Below are 15912 nucleotides of genomic sequence, written 5' to 3' on the forward strand. Positions count from 1 at the left end.
AGTATAAAGGACAAATTATCTCTTGTTTGAGAAATGAATACATCAGCTCCTTTAGACATGATTATGATGTCATCATGCACATTTCTGGCTCACCAATATTTTTTGGTGAATGTAAATATATTTTTGTAGATCAGCAGTTTTTATTATATTTTTGGGCACACTTGTGCTAGTCATACAAGGCGCCACATTTTGCTGTGTGGAGTTATCAGTTATTATGGTTTTTGGCCTGGTGAATAGGGTTGACAGTAGCCAAATGGCTAACCACAGTTTGTTCAAGGGGTTTGACTGTATCACTGACTGCTTTAAGCAGTAAGAGTTACCATATTTTTAGTACTTTCTACTTCTTTTTTGCATTCATACAAATTGTAGTGGTTGGGCAAATGTATTGTCATACATTGAGTATATGATAATTTCCTTTGTTTGAATTGCCAGTATGTTTTGTGACTGTGTTTTGGTGCCAGTCCTCTCAATCTGTAAACTTAAAAACCTGAATATTTTTTTTAAACAGATAGTTTAAGTTATCAGGGTATTGTTCAGTATTTCCCAGTATGTTCTGACTGTGGGTTTAGATGCCAGTCCTCTCAAGCTGTCAACTAAAAAACCTGAAATTGCTTTGACAGGCGTAACTTGTCATCAGCTAAATTGTGATGCATTTCCCACTTTATTTTGTGATTGTGGCTATTAGTGCCATTCCTCTCGATCTTGAACCTAAAAACCTGAAACAGCTCTAACATGTAATTAAAGTTGTCCTCAGGTGAACTGGGTAGAGGCCAATATTTAGTTGCAATACTTTATTTTTCACATTTTAGCATACTGTTTATGGTTTAATGCTTATATAATATACAAAGTTATAGCAATATGAGCATCACTTCATTAAAAGACACCAACTTTAATAAAGTGTTTACCAGTGCTAGAACAGAGGTATAAATGTACAGGTCATTTATATCAGTATGTAGATTTGTATTGTGCTGTTTTTGGCTAGTGAAACCTTGTTTCCCAGATGATTTACTGACGTGTTTACATGACTGAAGTGACTAGGTACTCATTTCTTTTATTCATATATCCAGACAATTGAGATTTCAATGGAAATAGAACAGTCCAGGTTGACAAGGTTTGTGTCTCTGCTGTTCTGCAATCTCAGTATTCAAGACTTCTGCATTGTATGAGGGATTTACCTCATCCAGCTGATTTATACGGACAACCTTGTTACTATTCTTTTTTTTATGTGAAATATTCTTTTCACGGAATAAAGAGTGGAAATCAATGCTTTCAGTATTGTTTTGTCTTAAATTACAGAGGGCAGGGGCGGTAGACGATTGTCATGGTTTCTGACACCAGACTGATTTCCAACAGCAGGTTTTTCAGCAGCAATATTCAGAAGAATATTGGAAAAATTTTGCCCTGTCCTGGGGCTCCTTCCATGAAGAAACCTGTACATAGGTTAATCTTAAATCCCATTTATTAATAGTGCATTACAGTTAACTTTAGTGACTTATGATGACCTTAGTGCCTTATGATGACCTTACTGCTTTGTGAAAGTAATGAGACAGTACCAGCCATGAAAACCATACCTGAATTAAAAGCTAAACAGGTGAGTATTTGAAAAGGTTTTATTCTGCATTAAAACAGTCATACAAATAATAATTCCATTTAAAATAGGCGAGTGCTTATGATCTGCATGAAGTGATTGGTGAATGAATGTCTTTGGCAACGCATGGATGGATTTCTAAAGGCACTTTTACTGTACTTAAATATCAAGTACAGACCATTATTACCTTACAGAGTGGTTTGCACAACAACACTTGGAACATGTACAGACTTTAAGACAAACACAATCTTTGTTACACCCTAAACACAATTAACAATACTCACAATAATTTCTCATTTATATCAAATCTTGTTTTAACAGTTATATCTCATTTGTATGTGTAGGTCAAAATTGAAATTTGCCTTGAGATGAATATGATTTTTAACAGATTTCTAAGCAGGGCACTCTCAAGTGCTATATTATTGAAAAAAAATAATAATGCACATGCACCTAGTGCAGGTAAACAAAAATTTCAATTTATGTCTCAACTAACCCATACCTGTCAACACAAAATCAATCTATCAACACACTCAATACGTCCATGGTCTATTTACCATACCCCTTAACTAATCCCTGTGTCCGATATATATGGTCTTGTTCTTTGCCTTGACGTCATCAACCGAGGATACATAAATACGCTGCAATTAGGTGTCATGGCAATATGTCACTGGTTTGCATGTAAACATGCACATGCCTGTAAGTTAACACAAGCTCCTTAAATCAAGCTCTGCTAAGTGAATCTTGACACACAATAATTTGTTATCAGAGCATTCTTTCACTGAATTGTTTTGTCCACTGATAGAATGGTTTACCTTTACTGGTACTTCAACGAAAGACATGGGAAATATGGTACCTACTTACTATAACTGGATCAGTCCTGCGTTCAAATGTGATATTTATAATGGGGCTCTGACCATAAAAATATATCTACATCTTCAAGAATATCTTTACATACGCCTTGTTATTTTTAATATAAGTCTGTATACAATTTGTTTCAAATCTCATCTGTAAGGATAATTTATCTGAAATAAACCTACTATTTTATTAACATAATGCTGGTAAACTGTGATGCAGTCAACAATGATGATGTCATATCATTGTTTGTCATAATACAATTGTTATCGTTTGACACAAGGGAATGCTAACATATTTTGGCTGTGAACTTAAATATGGACATGACACATACTGGTAACTTGTTGAATACCAACATATAAATCCAACGTCCAATATATCTGATATTCCAGTTATAATATATTTCAGGAAACGCACAAAAGTTACAAAATAGTACATGTATATCATATTAAAACCTTCAGTTACTGCATATATTAATATGAAGATTTGTTAATATCTTTTAGGTTGGCATATTGTTCATTTTGTGCACAAGGATAAACACTACTAAATAACAACTTGTACACAGGTATGACCATATAGAGTGTATTATAAGAGTTTCCATGTCATAATAAATTTACGACATAAGTGCCTAAATGTTGGCATTTCCTGAGTGAGAGCGAGGGATATACCGATATTTAGGCAGGAGTGTTGTACACAAAGTATGTTATGGGGACGAATATAATATTCTGTTTATTACCGAAGATGTTAAATTGAGGAAAATATATCCAAATCTACTTTCAAAGATGGGCTGGCTACCCACCATCACCACATGTAGAATGCAACTTCACAGAAGAACAATGACGTCATGGCATTGTTCATGATGTCACGTCACTATGACAAAGTGATATTTTGCCCTATAGAGTCATTGTATGATAAATATGAACCCCGATATATTCGCCCTCTTAGGTAATAAATAATGCTTTTCTTTTCAAAACTTTCATAAACAAAACTTCTGCCGAAAGTACATAAATTTTAACACTATTCTTGATTGAATGTTATGTACAAGTCTTGAAACATTTACCACACACAAGAAATATGCTATTATCACAAAACTGTACAACAATAATTCAACAGATGATGAAGATCTCTTGCTGATAAACTGTTTTACCAACATTCATCCTGCTTGGACAGCATGCCGTGTTATTAAATATTGGTAATATTTTCTCAAAGACTGGTTAAATGCCTCAGGATTATTGTTTACATCACTGAATACTGTTTTAAGACATTGCAGGGAGTGTGTGAGTGAGTATGATCTCAAATTGCTTATAGCAATATTCCAGTAATATCACGATGATTTGCATCAGCTTCACACATTGTACCCATATGGGAATCAAACTCGCATCAAAGTCTCATGACAAGTAAATGCTTTAACCACTAAGCTAAACCACTGCCTTGGAATTGGAAATGTGTAGAAAATACCTTCACTGACTATATACTGAGAGAAACTAATAAAGGAAAAGAAAAATTCAAGTATTCCTTTACTGTTTACCAGTTTTCATTGCAAGTTTGGAATCGCCCTCTGAGAGGACATATGAGAATAAGCAAAGGAACACTGCCATGGCGTGGTGCCACCTTATTTGTTTCCCTCAGTATAAGACAATAAATGTGCTCTGTTCACATGTGGTTGTAGACTGGAGTTGAACAGAACAGTGGATGTTCATGGTGAAAACAAAGGTCACATAAGTGCTGGACAACAACTCATCAAACAGTATAGCAACAATACTCATAAACTTGTACAGTACTTGCAAGGTGCTTGTACAATACCAGAGGATGTTTACTACCTCATCAAAATGACATTTTTTCTCTCATAAATACCTCTCTGGACAAGGATTTGAGGACACCTCCACGGATTTCTTCGCTGCTTTGGCGTTTCTCAATTCTTGGTATGAATGAACAAGACATTAATTGTTATTTATCTGTATAAAAAATTATCTTAAGTGCAATTTTGAATGCAAAAAGACACAGCCGTGGTTGTCATTTGTAATATCTGAGCTCTATGATATTTTCTTCCATAAGGGCACAGGGGTAGCCTTATGGTTAAAGAATTCATTTGTCATGCCAAAGACCCTGGTTTGATTCCCCACACAGGTACAATGTGTGAAGCCCATTTCTGGTGCCCCCCACTGTGATATTCCTTAAATATTGCTAAAAGCTGTGTAAAACCATACTCACTCACTCACTCCTCCATACGGGTGCAGTAGTATCAGTGGTACATTTCTACTTTGAATCAAGCTGGTAACGAATGAGTGAATGAATGAATGACTAAGGTTTTATCCAACTTTTAACAATATTCCAGAATATCTCAGCAGGGGACACCAGATACCGACATCATACATTGCATCTACGTGAAAATAGAAATGGATCTGGACACGACAAGCAATGCAGTAACCACAAGGCTAGGCTATGCCGATTAGTAAGGAAAACTTACACCTTTCAGTTAAAGGTCAAAGTTCACTCTTTATCACCTAATGTCACTTTGAATGAAGATGTCTTCAGGTGTACATGCAGAGAGTTATCCCACTGCAGTAAAAGATCTTTCACAGCCAGTAATACCACTGAGTTATTACATAAAACCCACCGTAACATACACACACAACATTAGGTTCACCATGCACCATGTGAGATTCATTAAACTGTACAAAGGATATGTGTAAATATATGGTGGGTTTAGACCAATGAAACATTTGTGCAAAAAGTGTGCGACTGAATTATATCCCCTTGAAATAATCACATGACTGGAACTTTTTTCAGTCATACATACCAAAGATATTGTCTGGATACAAAATATCATCTGGATGTTTTAATTATTAATTCTGAAGTAAAAATTGAATCTAAATTTTACACAGCATTACATCGCTTTCAAAAATATATCCAAGGGAAGAGAACTCAATGCCACATGGAATAGTCATGCCTGCTCTCGGCTGATTGAGGTAAGGAAGGCAATGTGCATGTGATCGGGTTTTGATTATCTGATGTAAAATGTTGAAACCATTACATATATAAACAATGACTATACAAAACCAATGTCAGTAAAGTGAAAGCAATAACAGCTACTAGCCTAACTACATAACACAAAAACAAAGTCTTCATCATCATTGTGCTCCAACAAATCAGAATGCAATGTTCATTAAAATAAAAATTAAATATTAAATTAAATATTATTTTTTTACTTTGACATATGCTATTTTGAAATAGCAAAAAGTGAAAATATGTAATTGATGAATATATACTGAATAACGTATTTAGTATACTAGTATTTTTTCATATAGACTTCTCTAAAATTAATCTCAAAAGAACCATTAAAATACTTTTGGACTTGTCCTGTATCATCAATTATGACCAGGAGAATCTAAGTTACAATTCATGATACAAGACTGTTCAAGCCTAAGTTGATGACAATGAATCAAACAGGCTATGCACAACTCTTACTGTAATTAAAAATTCTTCCCAGTTAATCGGATAACTGTTTCAGGGTCACACACAAAAAGTCTCTGATCTACTTCATAATTGGATCTCAACTTTATGATAAAAACAGAAGATAAATAGTAACAAATATATATTAATATCTTCACGGACAGTTTCACTTTTAAACAGATAATGTAATATCATGGCAGCAGGGCTACAGTATCTAGTGTGATTACACAATGCCATTCAGAAAGTGGTCAAATGCAACATATGTCATATTTGGGATTTCACTTTCTTAGTAAAGTACAGTCTAGACTGCACACTGAAAGGAAGTTGTGGTGGCTGAGCGGGCTAGGAAGCTGACTTTGTGTGCTGGCAATTTGGTGCCTGACTCTGAGGGTGTGGGTTCAAATCCCAGATGGGACTCAACCAAAAAAGTACTACAATGTGTACTTTACAAAGAAAGTGAAATCCCAAATATGACATATGTTGTATCTATTGTGGTTGTAATGCTGCACGCAGAAATATTCACAATATAACACTGGGCTCAAAATAATTCAGCTGAATACATACTAAAGTAATGAATTCATGCAAGACCCCATAATACCATCTCGTATTGTTGCACAAAGGATCAAGCACTATCTGGAAATTAGTCTCCATGGTTTTCAGGGTCTTAGAGACACCAGTGTATCACCAATGTGAAACTAATAATATCACAAGAGAAATGCAGCTCCGGAATCTCAGAACAGTACATTTATATACAACTATAAAAATTTAAAGTTTTTTTAGAAATGACTTTAACATTTTTAGAGCTCATTTTCAGATACAATCATGAAAAAAGAATCACACACTTGGCATAAATCTACATAGCTAAGAATGTCTTTTTGGTTTTTAACTCCCCAAAACAAAACATATATACTGACACTTATTTTAATTAGTTTAATAGATAGTCAACAAGTATGCGGACTGCCTATTTGATAATAAACACAAAGAAATGAAGACAAGAATATGAAATCAGTGGCATCGATCTGCATGAAAACATCATACAAGCCCTGCCCATTTCAGTATATACCCATCAGGAAGCAGCGGTATGTTAGTTGGCGTAGTCTTAATTGTTTTTGGTTATTGGAAGCATAAAGGAAATAGACTTGTTAATTATTGAATGACATGGAATCTCTTGCAATTTATTCATAATATAATATTCACTAAAACAATAATAGACAGACCTCAAGCATTCCTAAAAAAGACTGATTAATAATCACCATATAAATAGCACAACCTTTGGAAGACGAGTGACTCAAACAGTACACACAACAACCTGATCAGACCTTGATAATTTCACTCACTCACCCATTGATCTAGAGGAACAATAGTTCTTCTATGTACTACACAACACAAAAATATACACTTTGTAAATCAAAAAGAAATAACACCTCTAATGTTGCTGTATCGACAAACTGTATTGATTTGAAAATGTTCAAACAGATGTTTCTCTGTATGTTTTATGTGAAATGATGAATGACAATTGATAAAATGTTTGAAACAACAGTTTTTTATATCCTCAAGTACAAAACAAGAAATAGGAAACCTTTGGAAACAAATTGCCTTTTTTGTACAGTTCTCATTCTCTTAATCTCAGCTGTACTTTATGACCGCATCACTGCAATAACGGAATCATCTTCTGTCATAATGGCTTGTCAGTTTATGGCAGTCACTGGATTGTCTGGTTCCGCCATCATCAAATATATATTACTGATTAAGCCAACCCACAAAATTAGCTGAAATTAAACATATTTCCACTATAACAAAATTATTATTATTACAAAATAAAGCAGATGCCATCCATTAAAGTATCTTGCTCAAACACTGCTCTTTGGCAGGAATATGTTCTATTCTTTTTTTTAAATTTTGAACACATCAGCACATACAAGTCTGGGCCAAAATACACATACAAACATATATCTCTGCTGTATTACCTTGCACCCTCAGCATGTATTATAATGTTTGATGAACATGGGAAATAGTATTCAAATCTTGAACAAATCTGTCAATGCAGAAGAGTTAGTTTAAATCAACAAACAGATAAAACAACCCATACATATATTCTTAACAAGAAAAAAAATCTATACATCTAGTATATATCTATACTCCAAAACCTCAATATCCATACTTCAAGTTGTTCATATCATCACTGACCTGCTCGTCTGTTCATGAAGTTTGTGATATCCTTCCCTCACCCCTAAAACCCATACTTCTTTTTTTTGATATCACCCACGACCTGCATAATCATACTTCTAGTTCGTGATATGCATCAGTGACTTCAGTCAGAGTGTCTGTTGTAGATCTCACAAACATCAGTTGGGAGGAAAATAGTGGTTATGCCTCAAAAGGCACTCTCTTCTTCGTCAGCTGGACTGGGCCTGCACTTCTGACGACAATAATAGAAATGCTTGTCACCTTCACCAACAGTAATGGAATGGCAGGATTTGTCAAGGATTTGTGTCCTCATGCTTGAAGTCAGTTGATATGGAGAACTCTGGCTTGTGAATACAACCATCAAGTAATTCTACTTATCACACCCCTAATAATGCCAGACATGTAACCATAGCAGTCAGAGACAAAAGTTTCAATGAGGCTACTTGTTGCAGCATATTGTCTAAAAAGTCTCAGAACACACCAAATGTCTAGTGTTTACGTTTCGTTGGAACTGCCAAAATTTGAGAACAACTAATCTTTAAAACAATGGTTAACGCAGTTGGGTAAAATACTGGTCACATGACATTATGTTGTTATCCATGGACAGAATGGTTATCCCACACATTGATCTAACATGAGAAGCAGGACTGCATGGCTCCGGGAAGAGAAAGAGCAGTTATTGTTGTAGTTCCATGTTCAGGTTGACCTGTATTGCATGCCAAACACTGTGAAAGACTGTACTGGAAGATACTAAAAGGCATACCTTCATTTCGTAATATAATGAAATAAAATACCAAACGTCGCTTAAGAAGGTCTTGACAAATGATAATGTTCACATCTGGTGACAACGTTCGACACTTGAGCAAGAGGGGGGGTACTCCTCTAATGAAGGACTAAAAGTCTGCGAAGATGTCCTTCGTTTCTTGATCAACGGCAGGAGCATCCTGCCAGTTGTCATCGGAATAGTCGTCAAAATTTGTTGTATCACCTGAGTAGGCAAGCTTAGGAACGATTGGGGGCTGAAACAGAGAGAAGCACATGTTGAAGGAGTGACACAAATGATGTGAGCAGCTTCTGTTACCAGAAGGGTAGGGCATGATTATCCTCAAGTGAGTGAGGGAGTTGAGTTTTACACCACTTTTTGCAACATTCAAGCAATATCTCTTCAATGGAAAACTATAAATGGGCTTCATGCAATGGACACATGTGGGGAATCGAACCTGGGCCTTCAGTATGATGGCCAAACACTTTAACCATTTCATCACTAGTTCAGTGAACACCTGATGTCATCCCTGAAAATTAGGGGCAGTGGGGTAGCCTACTGGTTAAAGCGCTGGCTTGTCACACCGAAGACCCTGGTTTGATTCCCCACATGGGTATTACATGTGAAGCCCATTTCTGGTGTTTCCCACTGTGATATTGCTGGAATATCTAAAAACAGTGTAAAACCATACTCACTCGCACACTCTGGAAATGATCTATCCCAAAATATAATACTCAGTGGTGTTTTACCTTTTATAACAAATGGAATATGTTCATGAATTAATGACACACAGGGGCCGGAAATGTTATATCTCCCTGCTACTGAATATTTGTATGGCCAGGACACCTGCACTTTACACGTTCCTAACCATAACTTCTGGTGACCTGTAAACTGCAGTTTACCCTTTGTAACTAAATAACCAAATAATCACACATGTTCAGATTGTTGACACTTAGCCTTTGGCTTTCTTACACTTAAAAGTTTGTAACGTCTCCTTGCTGATACTAAGAGTAATTTCACCATCCAACTCTCTGCAGTTCAGTACAAAAGCTGAATGCATGTTTGTGTGAGTATCTAGTCACTGCATCAAAACTCTAAGGTTTTGAAAGGAGGTGCCACACAGGAATATACTTTTCACACTATATAGTTACAAGACATAAGGATGTAAAGATATGCATTTTGGATCGCTAGGGCCTCAATACAATTTTCTTTTTCTCAGTTTGCCGCTCGGTCAGTTTGTGTTTTTTTCTAAAATTGCCTGCCACTCTCCCTTGAATATGGTGGGTTTGTATACTATCCCCATTATTCTTGTTCCAATTTGAGGTCAAGTGTGAAATCTGAATGGGACAATTCCGTCCTTCTGAAAAGCCTCACCTTCAGTTTTCGGTTGAAGACATCGTCCCAGTTGATGCCCTTGAACCATCTGTGTCTCTTCACATCCTCTGCCCCAAACTGGAAGGGACAGTTCACCATAAATACCAAACAACATGCTGATGCCATCACAGTTAATGGTTTGCTAGTTCACTTTGCTAGCATATGGGAATTCTGGCATAAACCAAATCCCCAGCAACCAATCCTTGCATACAACTCCAATTTTGTGAGTACATTTTGTATCTTTCCAAGATACACAAAAATGGTTCCAATAACATGCAAAGTGTATATCTAGATATAAAACTTGCCCATGGAAGATAATGCAGTTTAATATTTTTATGGAAATATTACACTAGTGTAATACTGCTAGACATATGACATCATAATGGTTAGAGTTATGACATCACAATGTTAATACCTCTGCTGCAAAGGTATTAGACCTTGCTTCACATGTGGAAAATTTATACGAGAGTCATCATATTGTAGGCATTTTCTATCAATTTATGTTTCTAGAGTAATAAACAGAATACTAAACTCACTTCCACCATTTTTATTAAACTTCTGAAAGATTTAGTATCAAACAAACTTGATACGAAATCATTATCCCGTTTAAAAAATTTGGTATTACATGGAAGGTCGTCTAGTATCCTCTATGTATCTTACATATCACACACAAAGTAGTACAGTGTGAGGTCAGACCACAAGTGCATTGATACGGGTCGTAATGACAATCACTGGCCTGTCTGCTCCAAATTAAATTATTTATCACAATGTTGGAAAGAGATGATTAAGGGTTCCACAAATAAACTGCAGGGAAAGTTGACTGTTCATTAAAGAATAACGAACAATTAATCCCCAATGGTCTTACATATCTGAGAATATGGCAAATGTTTGTGCCTCTTAACTTAAAAACCTTTAGAAACATCTCCATACAAGAAACTTGCCCTTCCTGCTGAAACTGTTGTATTATTCCATCTACGTAAGCCATGTATATACTTGCTGGTCCCATAATACAGTTATATCCCAGCACTCACTGCTCAACCTAGTGACATATGTGATAATCAGCATATACTCTACGCCAAGTGAACATCAGGGGAAGCAACTCTTGGTGGTCTTACCTTCATATTCCCCAATCTCCTCGTCCTGTCATGAACAAGAAGCTTCTTAATGAGATCTCTGAAACAAGAATAGTGGTAAATAAATACAAGAAATATAAGATAACATTTGCGTATGACACACAGTTTGAGGAATGACATCACAAAACTGAACATTAACCTTACATAAAGAACATTATGGATAACGTGTTATTTTCGTGAAAATAACTTTCAACTACATTTTAGATATCCACGTACAGCAGACTTTAAATCCCAAGAAGTTAACACCTCAGCATTAACAACATACTTACGATTCATCTAAATACGAAATACTTGTACCATAAATAAAATATACAATTGCTCACTTGGCAACAGGATCCAAGGCCTTGGACCACTCTATCTTCCCCGCAAGGATTTTCTGGTAGATTCCAAAAGGATTTTCATCATAGAATGGAGGGAACCTGAAAGGCGAACAGTTCATGAAATTCCTTTCCTCGGCGGATTGGTTGGTTGGGTGGTTGGTTGGTTACACCACACTCCACAATATTCCAGCTACGTGGTGGCAGTTTGAGAGTAGTTGAGTCTGGACCAGATGATCAGGTGATCAACAGCAAGAGCATCTTTCTACACAACCAGGATATGATGACATGTGTCAACCAGGTCAGCGAGTCTGACCACCCGATCCTATTAGTCTTGCGATAAGAATGGGTTACTGAAGACAATACCAACCCAGATTTTTGTGAGTATTCCTCAGTGGAACATGTCAAGTATTCGGTGAATACAAACCTCCAGAGAGGTTGTGCAGGAGATGGTAACACTCCTGTGTGATACTCTAATCCAGCAGATATACACAAAAGCAAAGGGTATTGTGCCATAGTTAAGCACAGATTCCAGACTCACACAGGTTCATATGGTGTTCCCCACACGCTGACTCTCAGGTAGGGAGATAACAAGAACCATCTTCTAATGCCTTTACTAACGAGTGTCCTGGGAATCAAACCACTGACCTCCAGTTCTCTGGGCAGATGCTGTATCTGCTGGACCACTGAAGTGGTCCTACAACTAGAGTGAGTGAGTTAATATTTAACTCCTGTAACCAGAGTAACTGCTACACTGGCATCAATATTAAATATAGATCTGTGATAAAATGTGTGATACAACTCATAACTGCACTCCACTTGTGAAGGACTTGGCATCATAGCGGAAGGTGGCCGGGTTAATTAGGAAAATGATACACTGTCATATATATACATTAAAGTTTGATCTGTGTGATATGACTCATAACTGCACTCAACTTGTGAAGGACTTGGCATCATAGCGGAAGGTGGCCGGGTTAATTAGGAAAATGATACACTGTCATATATATACATTAAAGTTTGATCTGTGTGATACAACTCATAACTGAAGCAAGTGGTACCAAGTTGGAGGTTGGGGTTGAACCAAGGACATACTCACCCAACCAGCATTTCATATATAAGAACACCCAATGACCACCAGTCCACGGCCTTGTTGTGGCCTTTACTCTGTATAATCTCTGGTGCCAGGTACTCTGGAGTGCCACACAGTGTCCACGTTCTGAAACAAGGAACATAAGCAACCTAGTACGTGCAACCATCTTGCTCTCTATTTAACATATTTTCAGCTTATTCAGAGATTTATGATAATCAACAATTGTGAGTCTTTTAATGACATAGTTATGCACATTTTGCAACACTTACTGTCACATCAGTAGATTCACCTGGCCCTGTATATAACACTTAAGAGATTTAGGATAACCAACAGTTGTCAAGTCAGTAGATTCACCTGGCCCTGTATATAACACTTAAGAGATTTAGGATAACCAACAGTTGTCACATCAGTAGATTCACCTGGTCCTGTATATAACACTTAAGAGATTTAGGATAACCAACAGTTGTCACATCAGTAGATTCACCTGGCCCTGTATATAACACTTAAGAGATTTAGGATAACCAACAGTTGTGAGTTTCAATAACTTAATCATACACTTTTTGCAAGTATTAGAGTCGCATCAGTGGATTCAAAGCAGAGATCTAGCCTATCTAGCCATCTGGCTCCATATATAACACATTTAGTCCTATTAGGAGATTTATGGTAATCAACAATTGTGAGTTTTAATGACTCAGTTATAAACTTTTTGCAACAATTAGTGTCAGGTAAGTTTATTGGAAGCCTTGATCTACCCAATCTAGCCATGGGGCTCCATATGTAACATATTTAATCATATTAAGAGATTTACGATTATCAACAATTGTGAATTTCAAAGAGATAGTTACCCATTTTTTGCAACATTCAGTGTCATGGAAGTTTATTCAAAATGGAGATCTAGCCTATCTAGCCTATCTAGCCATCTGGCTCTATATATAACATATCTTCCATGAGACTGAATGAGATTGGCACTTATAATACACAGAACTATAATTACCAACTGTGAGTATTAACAGCTTAATTAAACAGTTTTGCAATTCTTTTGTTAGATGAATGGATTCAAAGCAAAGATCAGTTGCAACAAATGATGTACCTGAAGGGGGCACCACATTGCTACATCAGTTACCAGTGTACTTACCTGTCTATCACCTTCTTAGCGAAACCAAAGTCTGTTATTTTCATGTGTCCTTCTGTGTCTAACAACAAGTTTTCCGGTTTTAAGTCTCTGTACACAATTTGCTGGGAATGAAGGAAGTCCAATGCACAGACAATTTCACATGCATAAAAGTTTGCATCTGAGTTTTTGAAAAACCCATGTGTGCGTAGATAAGAAAACAGTTCTCCTCCAGGAACATACTCCATCAGCATATACAAGAACTTCTCATCATGACATGACCACAACCTGAAAATACAATGTCAGTGTCTTCATTTTACAACATTTATTCAAGCGACACTAGGATAGGGAGAAAAAAGTGTAATCAGTGAATGCTTAAACCATGAAGCTACCCTGTAAGTAAAGAGAAAGCCACACATTTAATGGAAAACACAAGCCAGGTCACAGCTTTGTTCAACATATAGTAAAATAAAAGACACTTTCTTACAAAGAATCAGTGTACAAAACTGCTGATGCAGCTTTAAGCAATACTCACTTGCTTCCTAATGTCACAGCCATAACTTTTAACAGGCTTACAAACTGAATAATAAATACAGACAACAAATGTAATCTGTGACTAAAATCTTTTAATATGAAGCCAAGGTCTTGAGTCTGATGAATCCAGTTTTCAATGAGTGAGTATAATTATTAACTGCCTTTTTCAGCAAAATTCAGAAATATAGTCTGGTTCATAATTATTGAGAATTTTTCTTCTTACTTTGAGTTATCCTAACACCTCAACTGATTCACTGATACTTAAAACTAAGTAATGGTATAAGGGAGGTAACTCATCTTGGCCTACTGAGTATAGTACAATTAGAGTTACCTCCCCTGAATTTGTAGCAGACGTCATTTTCCTCAGCACTGTCAACAATGTCTGCTGAAGATAAAAGAAGGTTGATTTTTGAGTTGTGTAATCAAGGAATTGATGATGTAAATACACTGGCAGAGAGAACAGGAACTCCTCTTTCTACTGTGTATAGGATTAGGAAGAATTTTAAAGAGGGAAAGGATTTTGGGCACCAGAAAGGAGCAGGGAGACCCAGAAAATTGGACTTCTCAGATCGCGTCCGGCTGGGAATTTTAGCGTCTAAAAAGCAAAGGGCAAGCATCTCCAACATCAGGTATGAAATGATAGAAAGGGGATCAACAGTTGCATCAAAATCTACAGTTAGAAGAAATTTGATTGATCTTGGATGGGAGAAAAAGACTGGAATTCTTTCTCCTCTCATGAAACAAGAACATAAAGACAGGCGTGTTGAGTGGTGTTTGGCACATGAAAACTTTGACTGGGAAAATGTGATTTTTACTGATGAAAGCTCAATATGGGTATATCCCAATAATGTGAAAATATGGACAAAGTCTGCGTCAGCACCGTTGTATCGACGACCTAAATACAGCCCAAAGTTTCATGTATGGGGAGGGATATCCTTATTAGGAACGACCCCGCTGTGTGTGTTTGAGGGAAATCTGACAAGTCAACGCTACACTAACATATTAGATAATTTTCTGCTTCCAAGTGCACATGTGTTTTATGGAAATGACTGGATTTTGCAGCAAGATAATGATCCTAAACACACCGCAAAACATGCCAAGCAGTGGTTTCAGGAGAAAAATGTGACTGCATTACCATTTCCTGCATATAGTCCTGACTTAAATCCCATTGAGAACATTTGGGGGATGATGAAGGAATGTGTGAATCAAAAGGGGTTGACAAAAATTGAAGACATGAAGAGAGAAGTGGTCCGATACTGGGACAGCATAACTCACGAGACACTAACCTCTCTGATAGGAAGTATGCCTACCCGTCTTAGACTGTGCCGTGAAGCTCAAGGAGACTTGATAAAATATTAAATTGTTACCTACACAACATGAAAAGGTCAGTTCACTTTCACAATACATTCAATTTTATCTGATTTGTTCTCGTTTAATAATATGAAATGCTTTAGCTATTCTCAATAATTTTGAACCATACTGTATTTTGCCTGGGGACTCAAGAAAGGGC

At 36.5% G+C, this 15912-nt stretch overlaps 1 protein-coding gene across 1 annotated transcript in view; it reads right to left on the minus strand.

Moving 5' to 3' along the window:
• Nucleotides 1–8139: 8139 nt before the first annotated feature.
• Nucleotides 8140–15912, minus strand: part of LOC137282271 (cAMP-dependent protein kinase catalytic subunit PRKX-like) — a 52189-nt gene continuing 44416 nt past the window's right edge. Inside the window, exons 3-8 of the mRNA XM_067814003.1 lie at nucleotides 13893–14156; nucleotides 12764–12883; nucleotides 11674–11769; nucleotides 11333–11390; nucleotides 10218–10295; nucleotides 8140–9099 (exon numbers count right to left, since the gene is read on the minus strand). Of these exons, the coding sequence (XP_067670104.1) occupies nucleotides 8974–9099; nucleotides 10218–10295; nucleotides 11333–11390; nucleotides 11674–11769; nucleotides 12764–12883; nucleotides 13893–14156 (742 nt within the window). The 3' untranslated portion in view covers nucleotides 8140–8973. The remainder of the gene's footprint in view (nucleotides 9100–10217; nucleotides 10296–11332; nucleotides 11391–11673; nucleotides 11770–12763; nucleotides 12884–13892; nucleotides 14157–15912) is intronic.

The sequence above is a fragment of the Haliotis asinina genome, chromosome 4, assembly GCF_037392515.1.
Source record: "Haliotis asinina isolate JCU_RB_2024 chromosome 4, JCU_Hal_asi_v2, whole genome shotgun sequence".
NCBI classification, from domain to species: domain Eukaryota; kingdom Metazoa; phylum Mollusca; class Gastropoda; order Lepetellida; family Haliotidae; genus Haliotis; species Haliotis asinina.